Source organism: Aulostomus chinensis, chromosome 20, assembly GCF_037954235.1.
Source record: "Aulostomus chinensis isolate RoL2024-O1b breed Wild chromosome 20, RoL_Achi_v1.0, whole genome shotgun sequence".
Classification (NCBI taxonomy): Eukaryota; Metazoa; Chordata; class Actinopteri; order Syngnathiformes; family Aulostomidae; genus Aulostomus; species Aulostomus chinensis.
The window spans coordinates 20038014-20060327 of NC_141339.1; the positions used below are offsets into that span (position 1 = coordinate 20038014).

A 22314-nucleotide genomic window follows, 5' to 3' on the forward strand; every position below is an offset into this window, starting at 1 on the left:
GTTGCTGGGTGGGGGTGGACACCACCATTGTAAAGGCTTTTGAAGGGGGTGGTTTCAAACAATACTTTAAAATGGCTCTTATTGGTAGTTTATCTGCTATTTGTTGACCCAGGCGGCTCTCTTCGATTACAATCTCACTTCAATTCTTCGTTCAGTAAACCAGGAAAACAGGCGAGGTGCATTTTAAAAATGAATTTAAAATTGAGCTGTGACTTCTAAGGACATTTTCTCTTTCAGGTAGACAGTAACAAAGTACTTTTACTTGTGCATTTGTGTGTTTGGGAACTTCTGAAAGTCACTGCATTGTCATGACAAATGTTGTACTTTTGGCTCCACTACATTTACAGTATCTTTTCAGTACAGAATCATATCACAAGTCAATGTTTGAGATTTCAAAAAAGGGAAAGATATTTGTATTGTTTCAAATGTTTACAGCGAACAAACTACGTCTCAGAAGGCACACTGACACGATTTGTCACTCTACAACAGTATTTGTATATTTTTAAAAGACTATGAATTAAAAAAACTAAACAATGAATGAGCAGCTCCTTCTGTAATGGAGTGATATTTGACCAGGGGTACGTCTACTTTGACTCTAGCACCCGGGTTGTGTACTTTGCCCATTGATCTACGCGCTAAATGCGGCTACAAGCTCTAATTGTTAACTACAGCCTACTTGTGAAAGACATTCACTCTTAAAACCAACACTTGTACAGCCAGTACACTCCATTCATTGCTTCTCTCCCCCTCGAGGGACTGGCTGTGCATGTCTGCTTGCGGCTGTATCCATAGAGCTGAGGAGTGTAGACATGGTATGTCCACTTTAGGTAAAGAGTCGGAGGCCATGTGAAGCGCTCAGTGGAAGTCTCCCCCTGCAGCTCTTCCCTCATCCTGTTTGTACAAATGTGTTTAAATGTTGTCTGCTCTTGATACTGTACACGCAGCATCTGTGGAATTTAAAGTAGGCGGAATGAGACGATTTGACAACATCTAGAAAACGTAATTACACGGACCTCTTACAACGCTGCCAGAGGTTACACACAGTACTTCCCATCATATGAGATTCAGCAGGATTCATCAGAGCTATCAGTAATGGGAACAGTATATTTTCTGTTTGGGTGGGGGGGGGGGCCTTCATGACTTGGCTCTGTCAGACAGTACTCACTCACTAACTGGCTCACATTCTGGCCTTCGCGGATACAGAGTATAAAAATCATACCATCGAAATCCATTCAAAAAAGTTCCTCCCAGCCGCCGAAAACGGGTCGACCAGATTACACATCCAGAACTCGATTCACACCTTTATAAGGAAATTAGTTCAGGATCCCTGATCCAGTACACGGTCCATGCCGTTATCATGATAATTGGGAGACCAGGATTGCAGATCCAGAAAAACAAGACGTTCCTTTTTCAAACAATTCACTTGGACTCAGAACTCATTTGTGACATGTAGAAATACCGCTAACAGCTGTAACCTGGCAGTAGTCGAGTCTGTATGTGCACGTTGGTGTTCCAGAGGCTCCCATAGCAACTTTGTTGAACATTGTTTCTATCTCATTTGTTAAATTCTTTGAAACCAGCATGACAGCGCAGTATATAGATAAATAATTCCTCCTATATGAGGGTATATATCGTCTTTAGTTACACACTTTATTGTTGAAATGTCTTGCAATATCCTGATGCGATCACTATTGTGAGCCACTGTGGCGTCACATCGCGTCATCATTTCCGGCCCTTGTCGGACTCCAACTGAGGAGCAATCGCAAATTCAAATCGACCAAATTTCATCAAAATCCATCCACCGCTTTTTGAGTTGTCCCGCTAACAACCAGATGGCAATGATCACATTACACTAATGGCGGAGGCAATAACCATAGCAACAATTCAATCGTTCATTAAAATCTTCTGTTCATTATCAAAAGAGCTGCCGCTCGTGACCTGCAAACCAGACTGTTGGAGGATTTTAGAGGGCAATTCAGGGATCATAACCCTCCTGTTTCTGCCTCCAGGGCGTTCTATCTGCAGCCTGGTCAGCTGATCCACTCCTACACATCCTTTTTAACCTTTAACAATTTTTTCGTTCATCTTAGCCTGAGTCACCCTGGTTTTGTTCTTTCTTGTTGGATTTCCTACCCAACAACATCTACTATGGACACACATGAAAGGACCTCAGGACTGACCGGACAGGCCCGTTGTCATGGGACACGTTTAAACTGTGTCATAAAATCAGCATGCAAAGTGACATTCAGCTCGCAGGCAGTTGTAAGCGCTTCAGAATCTGTCGCACACTGTGTTTCCCTCAACTATGTGCTAATAATTATAGGGAGCCTGAGGCATATGTTTGCATTTGGTGGTGAGCTTGTGCAGTGGGAGGGATGTGTGCAGCAGCAGCGGCGGTGGCGGCGGCAGTGATTCTAGATATCCTTTTATACATCAGCGATTGCTTTTGTCTGACAAAATGAACTGATCCTGGACGGAAATAATTGGAATCAGTTATGATTCCCGTTGAAATTACAGCGTTTTGCCCTTAGATAAATACCAGCAAGAAACTATGATTTATGACTCTGCAGCTAAATACTTAAAGTGATGAAGAAGTTGTGACAGGAAGTGACATATGCTGCAACCTTCCTGTGTGACACACAGCACACCACAGTTTAGCACAGTGAGAAAAAACAACAGATCATAGACAAAGGGATAGGAACAATAGGCAGCTGACGTGATCTCCATCTGAGCTTAAAATAAGCGTGAATAACGGTGAAGTATTGTTACTGTGAGGTAAATTATGTGTTTTTTTTTAAAGAGCAGTAATTACCTGGACTGACTTCCTGCCGTGGAGCTGAGATATAGCCGTCCGTAAGCTCTGAGTTTGGTCAACAATCAAGTGAAGTTAGAACAATCAACAAGTATCAACACATTCCTGAAAGGCTGTGGTGGTAAAACCCACTGAATGCCGGTCAAAGGCTGCCACTCACATGTTGCGTAATTATTAATAAGTCTGCTGTCGGACAAAACAGGAAGCCAATTACTCTAAATGTCGCTCTCATGCTGGTGCCTGCTGGCAACCACCTACTTCCACTCACGAAAACACAGAAATAGAGTCACCAGTGCAACTTTCATCCCTAAATAACACACAACACAGTCTCAAAATAACCCACCACACACTGATCACACACACATGAACACGCAGCCGTCCCCGGGTTCTTATTAGTGACCGGTCTGAGGAACCATCTGCTTTAAAACTAGCAGCTGTGAGCGTTGTCTGGGTCTTGTACTTGTATGGCAGGTTGCTGGCAGGTGCTCCGTAGAGCTCAATGATTCGTGAAAGAACATCGAAAGCAGTTGGAGAACTCAATCATCGGTGTTTAAGCTGCTGCCTCACTGAAAGGCCTCGTGTGTATAAGTGCCCTTTCATTTCCCATGCCCGGAGTGTTTCCTGTTCCTCTGGAGATTATATTTGAGACTGAAAGAATTTTTAAAATTATACTATGATGGTGTTTCCCCAGGCACATGTTTCCCTCATCGAGCTCTAACGCAATTACTACAGAAAGTGCAGTTTGAGGGGTCATGGGTTGTGTGATGTCACAAAACCTCCCTGACTAACCTCTGACCATCATATCAGAGTCTTCATATTCATCATGGGGGTTCTTACTTGGATCGCTGATTTTAATCTCTGAGTTAATGCTAACGTTAAAACAACACGCCCCACCCCTTTATCCCTTACACTGCTTCTTGTTTCACAGGCCATGGGTTGTGTGAGCTTCACGTGTTGTGTGAGAATTATGTTGTGTTTGATCTCTGATCGCTTTGATTAATACATAGTGTACATACAGCTAGCATCAAAGCTTTCTAGATCATCTCTGCTACTTCTGTCCGTCATCTCACATGAGTGTCATCTCAGACCCTGGACCCTCGGAAGCCAGAACCACTTAAAACCCCAGACTTCTGCTCTGCCCGGAGGTAACGGCATTGCACATGCCAAGTTTGACATCGATCAGATGAACTGTTGCTGATCTAATCGAACCACAGTCCTACGAGCATAGAGACTGAGATTTCTTGCTTTTGTGATCAGATTAAAATGGTAACAGCACACAATAAGTGAATCTAAGTGACTACAAAGGTCAGTCATGACACAAGAGCAGCAGTTTACCAGTCCGACTGGGATTTGGCACAGAGAGGATTTGGCACAGAGAGGATTTCTGTGCGATCCCACTCCTTCCAAAACAAGCAACACTTGTAAGTACCAGTTTCAGCCAGCCTCCTAGTACTACCAAATACATCCAACCATTTGCCCCTTTAAATAGCCCACTCACTTTCCGTGTTTTGTAACAAACCTGCTTGTGTGTAATTAGTTTCCCTACAGGGAGCCAGAATCACTAGAGGAGTGTGTTGTGCCCATAGAGAAGGGGAATATGCTGAACCATCTGCAGTGTCATGCCCGCTCCACGCAGGCGACTGCCTCCTCATCAAGTAAAGGAAATATGGTGTCTCACACACCAACACACACCCTGCAGGCATGTATGCACTCATGCATCACAGGTACAATGCACCTCTTTGTTATTGTTACAAGTCACATGCTCTTGCAGGCACCATATCATATCATGACCTTTTATATTTGCACTGTTGCTCAGTTTTTAATGCGATATATTCCAAAGACACCCTTTCACCCTTTCATCTTATTCTCATCTTCAGAGATGCGGGAAGTGGTAGCGAAATAACAGACATACCTTTGCTTTGTTTGTTCTTGTCACTATGGCAACGTTGATAAAGACACAGCAGCAGAGAGCTACGGCAGATTTATTTCATCTAAACTGACTGTCTTATCCCAGCCCCTACTTTCCCCTTCTTCTACCAGATATCTCTTTTATTTTCACAGCAATTCACTTTCTGACAGATGGAGAAGCAGTTTATCCTGATGTGTCTTTAAGTCTGTGACACGTTGACATTCTGGGTATGAATGGAGCAAACAGAGGAGGTCCAGAAGTGACATTCATCATGGAGCCTGTCTGAGTACAGTACAGGCTCTTAGGCTGAAACATAATGTATTGTAATGTGATACAGTGTAATGCAAGAATGTGCCTCAAGTGTCAATGGGGTGGGGGTCCCAATTTGGTCAAATAATGCTGATGTTTGGGTCAGTGGTTAGTGGTAAGTATTGGGTATGTCTACAGGAAATTAATGTAAGTCTAAATACATACCCTGAAAGTGACTGAAGCAAACATGTTTGGGTGTGTGCGTGCATTCGTGTGTGTGCGCACGTGTTCGCGTGTGTAGACTTAAGACCAGTTAATAGGAGGCTCAACAAAAGTTAAATGTAGATTTGGGGGTCAGCGGTTAAGGTTCGGTAATAGTGGTCACAGCAAGTCTCGAGGAAATGAATGTAAATACCCCAAAAGAGGCTGCAATAATGTGTGTGTGTGTGTGTGTGTGTGTGTGTGTGTGTGTGTGTGTGTGTGTGTGTGTGTGTGTGTGTGTACATTCAAATCTCTGGATCCATTAATCTCGTCTCTCTCAAATAATGTGATTTATCTATGTGCCTCTAACATTTTTCAGTTCTTAAAGTTATTTATTACAGACATAACACAAACACACATTTTAACACACACAGGCCATATTTGTGTATAGTCCACGTAAATGTGCACTTCTAGATTATTAGTGACCCTCTCTTCTGTTTAGGTTTGTTGATTTGGAAGACATCTGGCCAATCACTGTATAATAGTAGCAGAAGTAATGCATTCCACATGTTCACAATTAGACATACAATTGGATTTTGATTTGCTCACCAAATATGGTCTCTCGATCTCCATTTGATGCAAAAGGGGTTTTCGCTCCTACCCACTGTAGCGCAGGCTGCAAATTCCTTTCCATTTTGGCTGTTTAAATCCTACATGTCCTTGTGAGTGAAGACTGACTATGATAAAGAAAGCTGTCACGCATGGAAATTTAGCATTAAAGCAATACTTCCCCCAAAAATGTGGTTTTTAGTCTCTCAAGTATTCACAAATCGGTGTCAGCTCTCAAAGAAGTCTTTTTTCCCCCCTCCTGCGTCACCTCTTTGTGACTCTACATTGTAGAAAGATCCAGCCACACATATTCGGGTAATGGAGACTGACAGCTAACAAAAGCTTCTGCAACAAAACAACAACAACAAAAATGATGGAAGACATTTGTTTACAAACTTAGAAGCATACCGTCATGGCCGTGAATTATTATCAACAAATGTTTTTGGGCAGTTTTGTTGTTGTTTTGTTGCTATAGCTGTTGCTAGCCATCAGTCATCCATTAGCTTCAAGCTAAATCTATGAGGCTAGCACCTGATAAAGCAGGTAAATGTATAAACTCAAGGTACCTATTTATGAGTACTTGAAAGGTAAAATACATTTTTTTGGGTGAGGTATTGCTTTAGATAATGCACAGTGTCATACTGCAACCATGTTTTTAAAAAAAAATTATGAATAAGAACCATTAATAGCCCATCAGCAGGCATATGTTACGATAGCAACAGCTAGTTGTGCTGGCCAGACCAGATTTCACACTCACTAAACACTTTGTCTGCTTCACAGAGACACCAGAAAAACAAAAGGGTGGTCAGTTATAAAACCATGTTCAATTTGTACAAGTCTTTCACATCAGGTTAACAGTGTGAAGGTCTTAGACTTGATGACAACTTGCAGCTTTAGTGGGTGATACTGTGAGTGGAAAGTGAACTCTGATAATAAGAGCCAACTCACTAGTCTGCAGCTCAACCTGTTTTATGACCTCAGTGAAAAGAGAAATTCTTCTTGGGTGACACATTTTTACATCAGAATATATTTGATTCACATACACAGGGAGTCAAGGCGAAAGCATTCCTGCCCTGCTGGCTGCTGAGTGGCCATAAACTGTAATTTAAGGGGAGCAGCTTGGATTCATTCGGCATGATGGAGGTCAAACATATTTTTTTGGTTTAATTCTGTCTCTCGGCCAAAAAGGGACGAGGGCGGCTAGACAGAAAAGAGACGGCAGAGGGAAGGGGAGAAAATGAAAGGCAACGTATGGAGCAGGAGAGAGAGTGAAAAGAGAAAGAGGGTGTGACATTAATCCAAGAGTGGGAGTGTAAAGAACTTACACAGTGGGACCTACATCTGGTCCATCCAGTTTCAATGCTGTGTTACACTTCAGACACTCAAAGTGAGACTTTCTCTGTAAGATGATTCAGTCCTCCACAAGCCTGATCAGTTAATATTTGACTGCAATGGCGGGGTGTCATACAGTTCAAGGTGGGGTTATTTGGTTTGGTCTGTGCTGAAAATTAGTCATGATGAGTCATCGTCACACCATTCAATGTTTCTCTGTAGCACCTAAGTGTTTGTGTGGGTGTGACCATTTCCATCTTTTAAAGTTGCTATCATATCATTCATGCAGTGTGTGAGCGTATGCACTGGCAAATGTTTTAAAATCACTACACGCATGCAGAGTCCTGCATGGCTCCTCCGTGCTGTAGCCGGCATGCAAGCTGCTACACGTTGAACCAGAACAAGAAGGAGGCTACTGTTCCAGATGAAGGCAGCCATGCCGCTGGGGATTACTGACACCCCAAGTTTGGGTTCTGTCCAAAAATCCAAATAACAAAGAAGAGCAGCCAGGCTGTTCAAGGAGAGTGTGACAAGTCCAACAAGACATGTGTGTCTGGTTGCACTCATTCATAATCCTCCAAGTATTCCACCACAACAACAAAAAATGCACACACACATATCACACACTGTGTGTGATATGTGTGTGTGTGCAGGTGGCCATGTTCAAACATTACTAACTTGATAGTGCAGAAAGCTGCTCTTTGCCACTGAAGTGCACTGCCCTCATGTGGTCACAGCATTATGAGTGAAATAGCAGGATATGTGTGGGATTTCCAGAGTGAGCGTGTATCTGTGTGTGTGTGTGAGAGAGAGAGAGACAGAGACAGAGACAGACAGACAGACAGAGAGAGAGAGAGAGAGAGAGAGAGAGAGAGAGAGAGAGAGTAATGGAAATGTGGGCTCCAGCCGGCCTATATCTGTCTCCCAACTCCCACATGCAGACTATCTTGTCTGGGGCGCAATGGTGACCCACATCTTTGCTGTACACCACACCCCCGTAGCATCTCATTACGTCAGACTCCATAATGACCCACGAGATAAGCGCTTTAAAGAATTTCATGCAGAACATCAAATATCTGAGCTTAAAAATGTAAATGTTCCAGTGCGCCTCTGCATGCCAAATGATGTGGACACTTCCTGTGGATGTCGAAATGCCTCATTTTATTCTATCAGTGGGAGCCAGCTTCTCATCCAGGCTGCATTCATTTCTTGTTCCATAGGGGGATTACTCGCTAACTGTTTCTTTACCTGGACTTGTGAGTAAGACTTTTACCCTCATCATCATCAGTGTGGTATTTTTAATGTTATCAAAGACACAAACTGTATGTATTCCGCCTTAACTCAGTTTTAGTGTCTGTTCTTCAGATTTGTTTCCAAGGACCACCCCTATAAAACATGGTACGTCCCACTCCCTGCCGTTAGCCCTTGTTGTATCCCTATGCTACAGAACGGATTTGCCGTGATATAAACTAGCTACACACCGGCACCAAAGCCACGGAAAGATGCTCATTCACGGGATTAAAACAATAAAACAAACAAAAGGAAGTCCGGGAAAACTTTGTACAACTGTGGCCAAACTTTAATGGACTACAACCCAAATCACACCCCCACAGTTTCGAGTGTGTTAGCATTGTTGTATCGCACCACTATTGCTAATTGGACGCTTTTTTTTTTTCTTCTGGAGCAGTCCAGTCTGATGAATTCACCGAAAAAAGACGGAGACGATGATGTGCCCGTTAAAGACTCGGTAAAATACGGCGAGCTGGTAATTCTGGGGTAAGTCTCTTTAATTTGATATGTAAAATGGTGATGGGATGAAGTAATCCCCCCTCAGTCACAAATATTTACGTGAAATGTGTATTGGATCCATCCGCTCAATAAACCCGACGGATGACGTGTGAGTTCATATTTAGCACGGACAAAATAGTGCTGCTTTTGGAACATTAGCGGATTTTTGCACATTTTTTTTCATTTATCGTACCCCCCCCCTTCCGCCACTAGCCTGTCTCTCCACGTAGTAATGTCATAAACTAACTTTGTTTCCCGTGAAATCATTCTAGCTCTTTATCAGTGGTACCCAATTGTTTCTACATGGTACGTTGAAGTGTAAATTTTACAAATCTGCTACAGCAATGATGCAACCACGGATGCAATGCTAGCCACTTTTTCATCAATGGTTGTAACCACCGGATTGCTCAGGCTGAAAATCCCAATGATGTCATACTATGCTGGATGTGTGATAGCCAAAAGTAGCGCTGAAGATGATATCATAATCTGAAAAATCCATGCCCCCTTGCTGCTATTATTTAGTTATAAGATCATCCTGATTTATTACTTATGAATAAAATGTCGCAGCCGGATGACCATCCATGCCAGAGGAAGGGGAGGAGGAGAAAAGCCCCTCTACACCACACACACACACACACACACACACACACACACACACATACACACACACAAGGCAGGATGTGCTGATGACAGCCAGCAGCTTCCACAGCAGTTCCACCCCTGCAGGTCCACACTGTGCAAGGTCTGCAGGGACCAGAAAATGCCACAGTCATATCCAAGCATTCCCAGCAAACCCCCCCCCCCCCCACCTTGCCCCGCAGAGCTTCCTGTGTATGCCAAAGATAACTGACCTAATGGCCTATCTCTTCCCCTCCGGCTCAACATGGAGTGAGGAGCCTGTGGCCAGCCAGCATCTGAATACTGATTAGTGATCCACTGTGTCATCTGACTGTTTCAACAGAGCAGCCATTTACATCCCCAGATCAGAACGGAAAGGTGGCCAGCGTTGCTTGCTTTAAAGTTTTGGCCTCAGGGATGATGCCTTTTTGTCGGCCAACCTGTAAGTTAGCATCACCATGAGCTCCCTTTACCAAAATATAAAGGGTTATTACTTTTGTTCATTGCACAACATAAGCTCCGGGGCAACACATTTTGTTTCCCGTGGTGATCTTAACAAATGAAAAGTTTTATGATTTTTGTGTAAATGCAGTCACTAGAAGTATGAAACGTAATACTCTGAACGCGTGACATCACCACTCGCTTCTGCATTTGGCATGACGACGTTTGATATCTGGGACAACTTCTGTTGTCTTGTTAAGCCATTTTTTTGACAGACACAGGTTTTATACATGAAAACTTTGAAAACTCAGGGTTGTGGTTAATATCAATCTATTACAGAACAGAAAAGTTAAAACATCTTAATCATTTTGGAACCTCAGACGTTAATTCTGGTATTAAACCAGGAAACCGTTAACTTTGAGACCATGGAAGTGGAGGCTCAACAATGGCTTAAGGACTCACTCCTGAGTTACTCTACTGATCCCACGAGGGGAACTATTGTGTCAGGGTGGCACTGTCCAAAAAAGCAAATATGGCTCTTCACGCACGATTTTAATAACATATCCAGTTGCTATTATTTTGACTGATATTTTGATATGATTTCCGATGTTTGAGGGAATGTTAATTTTCGCATCATTTTTCTCATTATCATCGCAAAATGTATTAAAATTGTAATGGTTTTATTTCTGTGAGGATCCATTAAAGGGATCTGTTCTCTTAAGTCTGTAGAATGTGATGTGTAGGCAAGACGTCCCTGCAGCACAACAATATTTAACTTAAAATTGTATTTTGACATAATTCAACTGATATTTTGCCTTCATGTTATTTGAAAATTACAATAGTATGTTGATGTATTATTTTATTTTTGACCTTTGCTGGGTCATACAATAATGATGCAAACCTATCACATCCATACACGGTAAGTAGTGCATACACCTGTTCAACAAATCACATGTGTACAGTTTTTACCACACTGATATCAGATCAGTACTCTGTTTCAGCTGATTCACAAGTTGAGCTATCAGAATTGGTTTCATCTCCCGTGATCTGATCACCTCAGGCTCTGAACAGGGAATTGATGCAACTGATTCAGGGTAGAAAATGTTATGACTGAGTTTGATTTCTACCCTGTCAGAGTGATAGCCACAGGCTAGCGAGCTATTATGTGAGTCCTCTGTGGTTTTCCACAAAGGATGAGTGATGGCGAATAGCTGAGAACAGAAATGCCTTCTTCAGTCATCACACATAAAATGTCCCCATTTGATTGCAGTGATCCGATGATGAAGCTACTGTAGGTCTGCGCCCAAACATGGGTGACAGCTCAGGTACCCGTAAGATGGGGCTGATCTTTCCGCCGCTTCCTGCCACATACCCTTTTTCCCTTGTGTGGTTTGACTGTGCATCTGTCGGCCTTGATCATCGCTCGCATGTGTGGTCGATTCCTGCTTTGGTGCAGGTCATGTGATCTTTGCAGTGTCTGCCACCGCTCATTACCTTAGTTAGATTGGACACAGAACATGCACAGCAAACACTGGTCTGTCCAGTCTCGGCTCACGCCTCCCTCCTGGCCCACTCCCAGCACTATGCAGAGACCCTCTTGTCCTCTCTGTTTATCTCTCCCACACCTTTTGTTCCCTCACTAGTCACACTGTGTCTCTGTCGCATCCCACAGGCCTCCTCGGTGACTTAACCTCAGCGAAAATAAACCCTGTGTCGGCGGGCAGAAGGAGTGAATATTTCATATCGTGTTTTATGATGCTTGCACATGCGTGTTGCAGGCCATAACTGCTTGGTCACATCCTACCTCGTGGTGCTACTGCTGGACTAGTCTTTCCCTTCGACCTTCTGCTTCATCTCTCTACCTCCTGTCCCTGTCACATGTTTCATTTCATTGATTTAGCTTTAGTTTAGAAGCAATAGCTTCAAACTGCTTTACTGTCTGTGTTTCCATCAGAGAACTGGCAAGAGTTTTCTTTGTAAGCTGATTTACTCTCCCGTTCCCTCCCCTCACCAGCCCCGTTTAACGTCTCCTGCATTTGAACCAAACCCCTCGGAAAACCTTTCCTCATGAGCATGTGCTCTCTCTCTCTCTCTCTGAACCAGTCCGTCTCCTGTCAGTCAGTCCAGTTTAAAATGCTGAGCAGGGCTGCGGAGCGAGCGAGTAGCACTGAGTCATCATCTGTGCCTGGACTCTACACTCACACAAACATGGCAAGTTAATGTTTGAAGGCGTTTTAGGTGAGGCGCTTTGCTCCGACTTCAGGGTCGTTGAAGTCAGATTCCTGGAAGTATTTCTCATTAAAAAAACATGATGTCAACAAACTTCCCTCAGACACGCGTACACTCTGAGTGATCCGCATAATATGAATTAAAAAGGTGACAACATGAACTGGTAACACTAACATTCATAAAATGTACCTCCAATTAATATGCAAAGATGTTTTTTAAATCCTCTCAAACAACTCGAAGAGATCATTCTTAGTTTTTTGCTACTTGTTTCATATAAGTGGTATCCACTAGTGCCGCATGATTCAGGTAAAAGAAAAGTCACATCAGGAATATTGTTTTCAGTGTTTTAAACAAACGGTAGTCTACTTCCTCTTTTACTTGAAAATGTACACAATGTACTTGTGTTTGAAACTTATTTTCCGCCACTGAAATATCAAAATCACATTCAAATGTAAACAAATAAACTTGTCTTTGCACGGATAATATTGACATCCGCTATACAAATACCAAGTATTTAATACTCCTATTTATTCGATGAAAGCAAACAAATATTTGCGGATCTTTAAACCATCATATTTTTTTCCCATGTGGATAGTGAAGCGACTGAAAGTGTTGTCGCTCTGCTGTGTTCGACTGTTAGAAGAATGAGTTCAGAGCTCCACTGTGCTGTCAGAGCAGCCAGTTGTTCCCTCGCCCCCACGCTGCGAGGCTGTCGGATCAGAGCCAAACCAGATGCCCTCTGATCTGATCCAGTCTGAAGGCCAGCAAAGGCACATTCATTGTCCTTTATAACGTCGTCCTCTGCTGGATTTACTGTGGACGGATTTTCATGCACTGCTGATTAGCGCGGGGGGGAGGGGGGACCCTCAAAGTGGCACGATGCCTTCTGCATGAACTGAAACTGTGAAAATGATGTTTTACTCAGCTTCAGAAAATGAGGACAAAGTTTATATTTTACACCAGAAAGGAGCTTATTAATTAAAGCATAACAACTGGGATGAACTTGTCAAGAGAAAGTTGATATTGAATTTTAAAACGATCTAGAGGACCTGATACCAGTCTCATGAGAAGAATCTAAATTTTTGAATGTGCTTCTATTATTGGAACACCTTCAAGATAGAGCTGCACAAGTAATTGAAATATTATTAAAACTGCAAAATGGCCAAGAGCAGAATCCAAGTTGTAGACTTTGCAAGTTTTTGGTTAAGGTGAAATGTATGACAGCATATTATTATTATTATTATTATTATTATAAAGAAGCAAAGTTAGCTACTCTGGCCTTAATTATAGTCTACAGACAAACATGCTTGTTTGATTCAGTCTTCAGAAAAATCCCGTAATTTTTACATTTGTTTTTTGTTTTTTTCAGCGGCAATGAAATTTTAAAAAATTAATAAATCATGAGTTTCGATTCCTATCATAATAATCTTGATATTATTGTTTTTTATATTATTAAGCTCTATTCTGGTTCTTTACTAGAGGATTTCCTAGATGCTTTACTGTTGATTGTATTGACCCTTTTTACACTGAAAGTGTTTAAATTAAGGCAAGGCAAGGCAATTTTATTTGTAGAGCCTGTTTTCACCACCAGTTTGTCTCAAAGGGCTTCACATGGCATCATTACAACATCCTCTGCCCTCAGACCCTCACATCGACTGAGGAAAAACTCCATAGAAAACCCTTTTAATAGGGAAAAATCTGAGAAACCTCAGGGTGAGCAACAGAGGAGGATCCCTCACCCAGGAGGGACAGACGTGCAGTAGATGTTGTTACAGACAAGAAAACAGTTTACAATACAAAATGTGGGAAACATGGAAATGTTAATAACAGTTGAAGAAAGAATTAACTGTCCCATTGAACCCAGTGAGGCCTACGCAGCTATTTTTGGCCTGGTGTCCAAATTCTGGAAACAGGCCTTTTAGAAAACTTCTTCCCAAGTGAAGCTTTTCAGAAAGTGTCTCTCTTTTTCCTCTCAATCTTGATGTCTGGACGAGCAGAAAGGAAGCCATTTAGAGGCAATGATGCAGATACGCACATTTGCTCCTTGATTGGATCTTATCAGTCACATTGTGTCCCCGCCTGTTTCATCACACCCATCACAAGACCTTTGCTGGAGGAAAACAAACATCAGCTTGTATTCTGGAGCAGGCTATTAGCGCTTACACAGAATGGTTTGGTGATCATGATGCGTTTCATCAGGCTACTGCACCGGCATGTATGAATGAATGGCCATGTGATGCGGGTAATTCTTGAAACTCTGCTTCAGCACTCCTGTGGGTGTTGTCTGAGTGAGTGTGCACTTTCACTCATGTGTCTCCTACCTAGATAAGCCCCCCCCCCCCCCCCCCCCCCCAAAAAAAGTCCAACTTGAACAAGGTCTGTTGCAAGCTTTGTTAATAAAGCCTGCCAGGTTGAAAATGCTTCTTCCTCCCACAGCGATCCTCGAGTACGAGCTGAGTGAGCGAGATCAAGTGATCGTTGTCCTTTTGTGTGAAGGTTAAGAGAAAGTCAGAGATGAATGTTGTTTTACTACTTTTAAAGGAACTTTCTGGGAAATACACTTATCTGCCATCCTCCTAAGAGCCATGGAAGAAGATGGATGCCCTTCTCTCCTCTGTGTGTGGGTTAGAGAGCTGTGACACACAAAGATCAGCTGACTGCTGGTCAGCTTAGCACGATGAATGATAGTGGATGAGCAGGTTAGCATACATTTATCAAAAGTCATCAAATACACAGTCTTTGCCTGCATTAGGACTGGGGTATGAATAATATTAGCCATGAAATCCTTTCAAACTGTGAGATAATCTAGAATGGGATAGAACTATTCAGCACAAGAACTTCTACAAAGCAAGACGTTCATTGACAGCTACGGTGGAACCTGCTGCTCCTATTCATGGAGGGTTTGTAAGAGAGAATGAGAAGGTTTACAGCTGGATAAACCCAGTTCCTGAACCTGATCTGGTTGAACTCAACCACTAGCACAGGTTCTGGAGGCCTCACTTCTGTTCACTGTGCTAAACTAACTAGCAGTCAGCCAGTCTCTGTGGGTCTCAGTTTCATACTGCACACAAAGAGAGAGAGGGATTGATCTCCTTGTCTGCCTTTGGGGATGTTAGGAAATAAGCAAATTTCCCCAAAAAGTTGGCTTGTTTCTTTCATAAAGTGGATGAACTGATAATGTGACACATTTTCATCAAGTTGAGATCAGCTGAACAGAATGTCCAGGTTCCCACGTTCTTCTTCTTCTCCCCTCATCCTTGTTTGTGCTCGTCTGTCTCCAGGTACAATGGCTCTCTTCCAAGCGGAGACCGTGGGCGCAGAAAGAGCCGATTCGCACTCTACCGAAGGGCCAAGGCCAATGGCGTCAAACCCAGCGCTGTGCACATCCTCAACACACCCCAGGACAGCAAGGTGTGTGTTTGTTCATTGTTTGTTCCCTTTGTAACATTGGCTTCCTTCCTCCAACTCCCTGTTGTCTTACCCAAACAAGGCAGGAAGCATGAAGCGGTCTTTGTGTTTGTATGCATTTATTTACATGAAGAAAAGAAAACTCAGCTCACATGTTTCTAACGTGACTGCATGTTCCAGAGGAGAGTGCTGTGCCTTATGTTACTGTTGTTGTTTCAGGCTGTTCACAGCAGGGGGCAGCACAGCATCTCTTTCACTCTGTCCCGTAACCAGACAGTGGTGGTGGAGTACTGCCATGACAACAACACTGACATGTTCCAGGTAACACACCAAGCAGGGAACACACGCTCCAGGTTTTCATCCATCCCCAGGAACAAGAATCCGACCTGTAACAATTAATTTATTATTCCCATGATGTCGTTCTAAATTTATGACCATGAGGTAGTGCCTCCAAAAATAGGCTGTTACGTAATGTCGTCAAAAGAATTTCTGCAGCAGAGATTATTTTGGTTAAGAGCTGTGAGCATTTAATATTAAGGATAAAACCTTTAAGAAACTCCTGGTTTTACACAAAGAGAATCAGATGTACTTTAAAATGGGGGGGGGGGGGAGACACTCTTCATTTAGTCAAGGTCACAGATGTGGGAACAGTATTTTTGGAAAATGATACCAACATGAAGTCAGCCTGGGTCTTAAACTGCAACTCTGTAGTTATTTCAGGAATGTGCTTTCATCCATTTTTGTTTTGATGACTTGTTTCTAATAATGAGAGCTATTTTAAGTGCATTTCCTCTGTTTTGTTACCTGCAGATCGGACGCTCCACAGAAAGTCCAATCGACTTTGTAGTGACGGACACGTCTGGAGGGGGAAAGGAGGGGGAGGACCCCTCCATCGCTCCCAGCACCATCTCACGTTTTGCCTGCAGAGTGGTTTGCGAGCGCCATCCACCGTACACTGCACGCATCTATGCCGCAGGCTTTGACTCCTCCAAAAATATCTTCCTAGGGGTGCGTAGACTGGAAATGTAATTTCTGGTTTCCATGTTTTACCTTTCAGATATTTGTCGATAGTATAAGTTTCATGTTATCCGAAAATATTGAGACGTGTAATTTCAATTTCCCCTTTTGTGATCATGGCTGATGCACATGGAGCTATAAAGACTGATTGAAACGTGCCATTCCAGAGAGTCATGGTTTAAAACTAATCTATATTGTGATGTAATAGCTCTTGTTATTTACTGTAACACAGTTAGTTTGTCTTTCCGGTCATTGCAGGAGAAAGCTACCAAATGGAAAAACCCTGATGGGCACATGGATGGCCTGACCACCAACGGGGTGCTGGTGATGCACCCTGAAGGCTTCCCCGAGGATCCTAAGCAGGGTCTGTGGAGGGAGATCTCAGTCTGCGGTGATGTGTACGCCCTGCGGGAGACTCGCTCTGGACCCAGCCGCGGCAAACTGGTGAGTCACATACAGACATGCGTATTCACTTAAGAATCAGGACAGGCTCTTGTATGATACTAGTGAGTGCTTGAGTTGTATTTATAGTTCCTTGTCTTCTGCAGGCAGAGGGAGAGAGCAGTGCACTACGTGACGGCTCGCTGGTTGATCTGTGTGGCGCCACCCTGCTATGGCGTACGGGTGAGGGGCTCCTGCGTTCTCCCACCCTGCGTCACCTCGAAGCACTTCGCCAAGAACTGAATGCGTCTCGGCCCCAATGTCCCGTCGGCCTAAGTACACTGGCCTTCCCCAGCCTGCCACGCAGCCACAGGTGGGGGCCCCAACCTGTAGCGTCACTAAAACTATAATCAATATTTTTGATGCTGATCACAGTGCACAACACATTCTGCACAGTAGGTGGCAGCGTGCACCTGTGCACACTGGTTGCCATGTGTCATTAATATCACAGAAGAAGAAACATTACATTCTCTTTGGATGTCTATCTTTTCAGCCTTGAAGAGCGACAGCCCTGGGTCTACCTCGCCTGCGGCCATGTCCATGGACGCCACGACTGGGGCCAGAGATCTGAGGGAGAGGAAGAGCCAGGAGAGGGCGAGGGTTCCACGACCCGCCGAGAATGTCCCTTGTGCAGGAGCGTGGGTCCCTATGTGCCTCTGTGGTTGGGATGTGAGCCTGCCGTATACGTGGACGCCGGATCCCCCACTCACGGGTTTGTTCCATGTGGCCACGTCTGCTCAGAGAGGACAGCCAGATACTGGGCTGAGACCCCGCTGCCCCACGGGACCCACGCCTTCAGACCTGTCTGCCCCTTCTGCTCCACTGCCCTCAGCACCCCCGGCTGGACGCGGCTCATCTTCCAGGGCCCCATAGACTAGTCGCCACGCCACAGCAACCACTGTCACAGTAATAGAGATGCCTGAACTTCATTCATGCTGCACACTTGATCAGCACTGAGAGGTAATTCCTTCCTGCACCTGAGTCTCCAACGCTGGTCAACAGTGTGTTAGTGAATGCAGCTCAAGCCTCACCATTCCTGCCCTTATTTCTCCTTCAGGGCTTGTTGATTGGTTGAGGATCTGGCTGACAGGTGAAGTATTTCAACACGACAGAGTGGTTTTCTCTTAAGTGGAGGAACAGTTTTCAATCACTCAATAGTCTGCTGGTTTTTATTCCAATTCACCATGACAATAACCTCATTAATAACAGTGTGTAAACACAGGTGCTGAAACAATGCTGCTTCTCTCTTCTAGACTACTCATCAAATGGTGATTGTCTCTTTAGTTACAGCAAACATCAACTCTCTGGCACTGTTCACCTCGTCCAAACGCCACGTTTGGAGGAACTTGAATTACAAGAGTAACTAACCTCCCGAACCATTTTTTTTCCCCCTACAGAATCATGTAGAAATGTTAATATTTAAGTTCAAAAGACTCTAATTTATTCATTTGCATTTCATTCATTCATAAGCTACGACCTGCTATGGTTGAAACTTGTCCATGACAATGATTGACGGTAATATCGTCCCATCATGGGCTCTGCAGATACTGCTCTTTGTTTTTAGGCTACCGTTACTGATGTTGAGAAACATTCCAACAGATGTGTGATTCGTGGGCTTTTTTTTTTTTTTTTTTTTTTAATTATAAAAATCTAAGATGTCTGACTACCCTTCACTCTCAGAAAGTCTAGTTGAAGGTGTGTTGTATTGCACCTCTCGCTTCCATTTCTTTTCTCACCTCGATATCTTTCCAAACAGTTTCTCAAATAGATTCTCTCTCCGAGTTGACATCGAGCCACCCAATTATTTCTTTTCTTATCGTTAGCACTCTGATGGCCAAATGATGACTCATTCTGCCTCAATATTTGTAGAAATCCCTCTATTTAGCATCCAGTTTCTTATTTTCATGCGTTTGCCATCTGGCTTCTCCGCTTTTTCCCTTCGCCCTAAATGAGCAGTTAGTTTATATTCACAGCTTTAGTCTCCACAGGCTGACTGAACTGTTTATGTTAAATGAGTTGGCTTCTGAGGTCAAATCAGGGGTTTGTGCCTCTATGGAGTAGAAGTTCTCAGTAGTAAAGCAGCAGAGGAATGAGTCAGTGGGATTTTTGAATTGATTTTGGGTTACACACCTGAGATAAGGTCTGCAGTTTACACCAGCTAGATATTTTAACTCCTTGTTCTACGGCATAAAGTACATCAGTATGTGCTTGTGACTTTAATGTCCTGGAAGCCCTCCGTCGTGTCTTTCCTGGAAGACGCATGAAACACTGGAAACAAACGAAGTGCTAAGCTACATTTGATAAGTCCGCGTTTGTGGCGTAGCGGGTTCGTAAGCACAACATCAGCTTTGTGTTTCTAGTGATGGTGTTTACGCTTCAAAAATCAAATAAGTGGTGTTGATTTGTGAGGGTTATGTTGCTGAACAAAATGCGTTTATCTCATGAATGCATTTCTGCTATAATCCCAAAACTTAACGTAAAAATCCTGTTACCTTTTGGTCACAGTAACCCATTGCAGCGCTAACTTCTGGTTAGTCTACAAACAAGCAAACAAAATCCCTGCAGCACTCGATTCTCAAGGGGGAAATGGAACTACATTATTCATTATGTTTTCGATGGATACGTTTTTCACTCACTCTTTTAATGTGAAATCAGTGAAAATGTGTTTTGGAGTGAAACCCAGCAGACTCTTTGATCAGCGTTGAAACCCTACACACATTTGAAGAAGCCACCCGTCCAGGCCAGATCCCACCGCGATCATCAAGCAGATTGAGTACAAACAAGGGCTCGGAGTAAAACCGGGGAAAATCCACTTCAGAACACCCTAAAGCAATAAAAGCACTCTCGTATATAAGCTAGATATTGTGCTCTGTTTAGCCAAGTGTTAGGTCAGTGGCCACTTCTGTAATGGTTTTCAGGTTAAGGGCTCAACCAGAGGTGTGTTCAATTCATCAGTGATTTTATTTCTAAAAGACCGGTGACGTTTATGTGCAACCAAAGGTGAACAAATGAACTAGCGACCACATTCCCGACAGCTTTTTATTTAAATCAGTCTATTAAAGCTCAACGATTTCCGTCCGCATTATACTTCAACACCACTATTGGGTTAATTTGAACACAGTTCTGGTGACTGAATTATGCTTAACAGGGTCTATGTCAATATGGTGGTGTGTTAAAAGGTTTGACCTCGCATAACCTCAACCTTATTCGTTTGTTTCAAAGAAGACTATTTTGTTAGGAAATGAGGGAGGGGTTATTTCAGGGGAGGGGAGGGAGTGGGGTGGGGGGTGATGGTGGTGGTGGTGATGGTGTGGGGGGGGGGGATTCTTTTAGATGTTAAGTGTTTAAAAAAAAAAGAAGAAGCTATTTTTCTAACTGATAATTGGTTGTTACTCAACGTAAGCAAGTTCTGTATGTTTCAGAATATTATTGTGTGGTAGATGTAGGAGAGCTTGTGAGTGAGAAAACGTTGCCAACACTGTGTCTGACACATACATACACACACACACACACACACACACACACACACACACACACACACACCGCTACCGTGAAACATTGCCCAGACAATGAATGTAGCCAGTTATTACTCAGGCTGTGTTTAAGCCTTCCCAGGTGCTCATATTGAATGGTCTATATTGTGATACTATTTTTGTAACTAAATATTATGGTGTAGCTTGGCGAGGATCTAGCTGGGAAAGTCCAATAACTTCAACAATAGCCTCAAGTATGGAATTGATACTACACACCCACAGTGTCTAGCTTGCATGTGCGCGCGCACACACACACACACACACACACACACACACACAAATGTACACTACACAAACACTTACTGGAAAACTTTGCACGGTGGATTGCCAACCTGTTATTCATGCTGAGTGTTTGATGACCGAGATGTCTTCCGCGTCCTCAGCTGTTCCAGCGTTTTGTTTCTCTCCAAAAAAAAAAAAAAAAAAAAAAGAAGAAGAACAACAACAAAAAAGAGACTAAAGAAATCCTCATACTTGATAGATGTGTGTCATAAAGGATACCTATCAAATCCCACTCTGTACTACTATGCTAAGATTTCCCATCACTGCAGAAAAGATGTCTACATTAGCGCTGGTTTTCATTTTCTAACTAGGCAGGTGGTGGAACGTTTAAAGCTTTAAAAATCAAACAAACATTGGATTTTTTTGTTTGTTTATTTGTTTGTTTGTTTTCCATTTAAATTCAAAGTACAAGATTCATGCGTGTGTTGGATAATTGATTCTAGTGTTGATTGTTACTGTAGCTCAGGATTAGTGTGTCACACCGGGATTTCCCATTCCCAGCTGGCAAGAGCTGAAGGAAGGAAGGTGCAAAACAGACTTTAATGTGACAATGACATGATCATTCATAGAAGGCTTACGGGAGAGCAGAGCGCCACAGGTCCACTCATATACGGGTCTTAAAGGGTAATTGAGGTGTTTTTCAACCTGAGCCATATTTTCCTGTGTGTTTGTGTCAAAATGTTTGATTGGTCGCAAAAATATTTTAATTCATCCGAAAATGAACAAGAACAACATAGTCGGGTTTCCATCCGTGTATTTTGGTGGGCATTTTTTAGGTATCGCGGCCGAAATGTTGACCAAAACGGCACGTTAGTTTTCCTGCAAAGGTTTTTTTTTGCTTCTATCCTCTAGGTGTTTTTGTTTTTTGTTTTTTTTTGCCTTTTCAGTGTAAAGTAAATGTTCAAGGGCAGCACAGTGGTGCAGTGGTCAGCACTGTCGCCTCACAGCAAGAAGGTTCCGGGGTTCGAGCCCCGGCTCCAGCACGGGATCTTTCTGTGTGGAGTCTCCATGTTCTCCCTGTTCCTGCGTGGGTTCTCTCTGGTACTGAGGTTAATCCAGACTCTAAATTGACCGTAGGTGTGACTGTGAGTGTGAATGGTTGTCTGTCTGGATGTGTTGGCCCTGCGATGGACTGGTGACCCGTCCAGGGTGAACCCCGCCTCTCACCCAAAGGCTGCTGGGATAGGCTCCAGCACCCCCCCAAGACCCTTAACCGGATAAGCAGTAGAAAATGGATGGATGGTAAACATTCAAAACAGGGTTAGCCTCCAGTTTATTCTGGGCGCTTGAAAGGAACATCAGCACTGTGATGTCAGTGAAAGCATTGTGATGTGTTGCTTTAGATGAGGTTGATGCAACGTGTGTAACGTTGCCTACACCGACATCTTTTGACAAAAATATGCATCACGTAGCCCAGTTTATTGACTCCAAACGACTTATCGGCA

At 43.3% G+C, this 22314-nt stretch overlaps 1 protein-coding gene across 1 annotated transcript; it reads left to right on the top strand.

Annotated features, from left to right (window-relative positions):
* The first annotated feature begins 8406 nt into the window (after positions 1 to 8406).
* LOC147243187 (E3 ubiquitin-protein ligase pellino homolog 2) lies at positions 8407 to 20312 on the top strand. Its single transcript, XM_086189698.1, has 7 exons — positions 8407 to 8888; positions 15470 to 15599; positions 15816 to 15917; positions 16407 to 16604; positions 16872 to 17057; positions 17162 to 17367; positions 17548 to 20312. Exons 1-7 carry the CDS (start codon positions 8695 to 8697, stop codon positions 17930 to 17932), a joined length of 1401 nt encoding a protein of 466 aa, XP_086045824.1. The 5' UTR covers positions 8407 to 8694; the 3' UTR covers positions 17933 to 20312.
* Positions 20313 to 22314: the final 2002 nt, after the last annotated feature.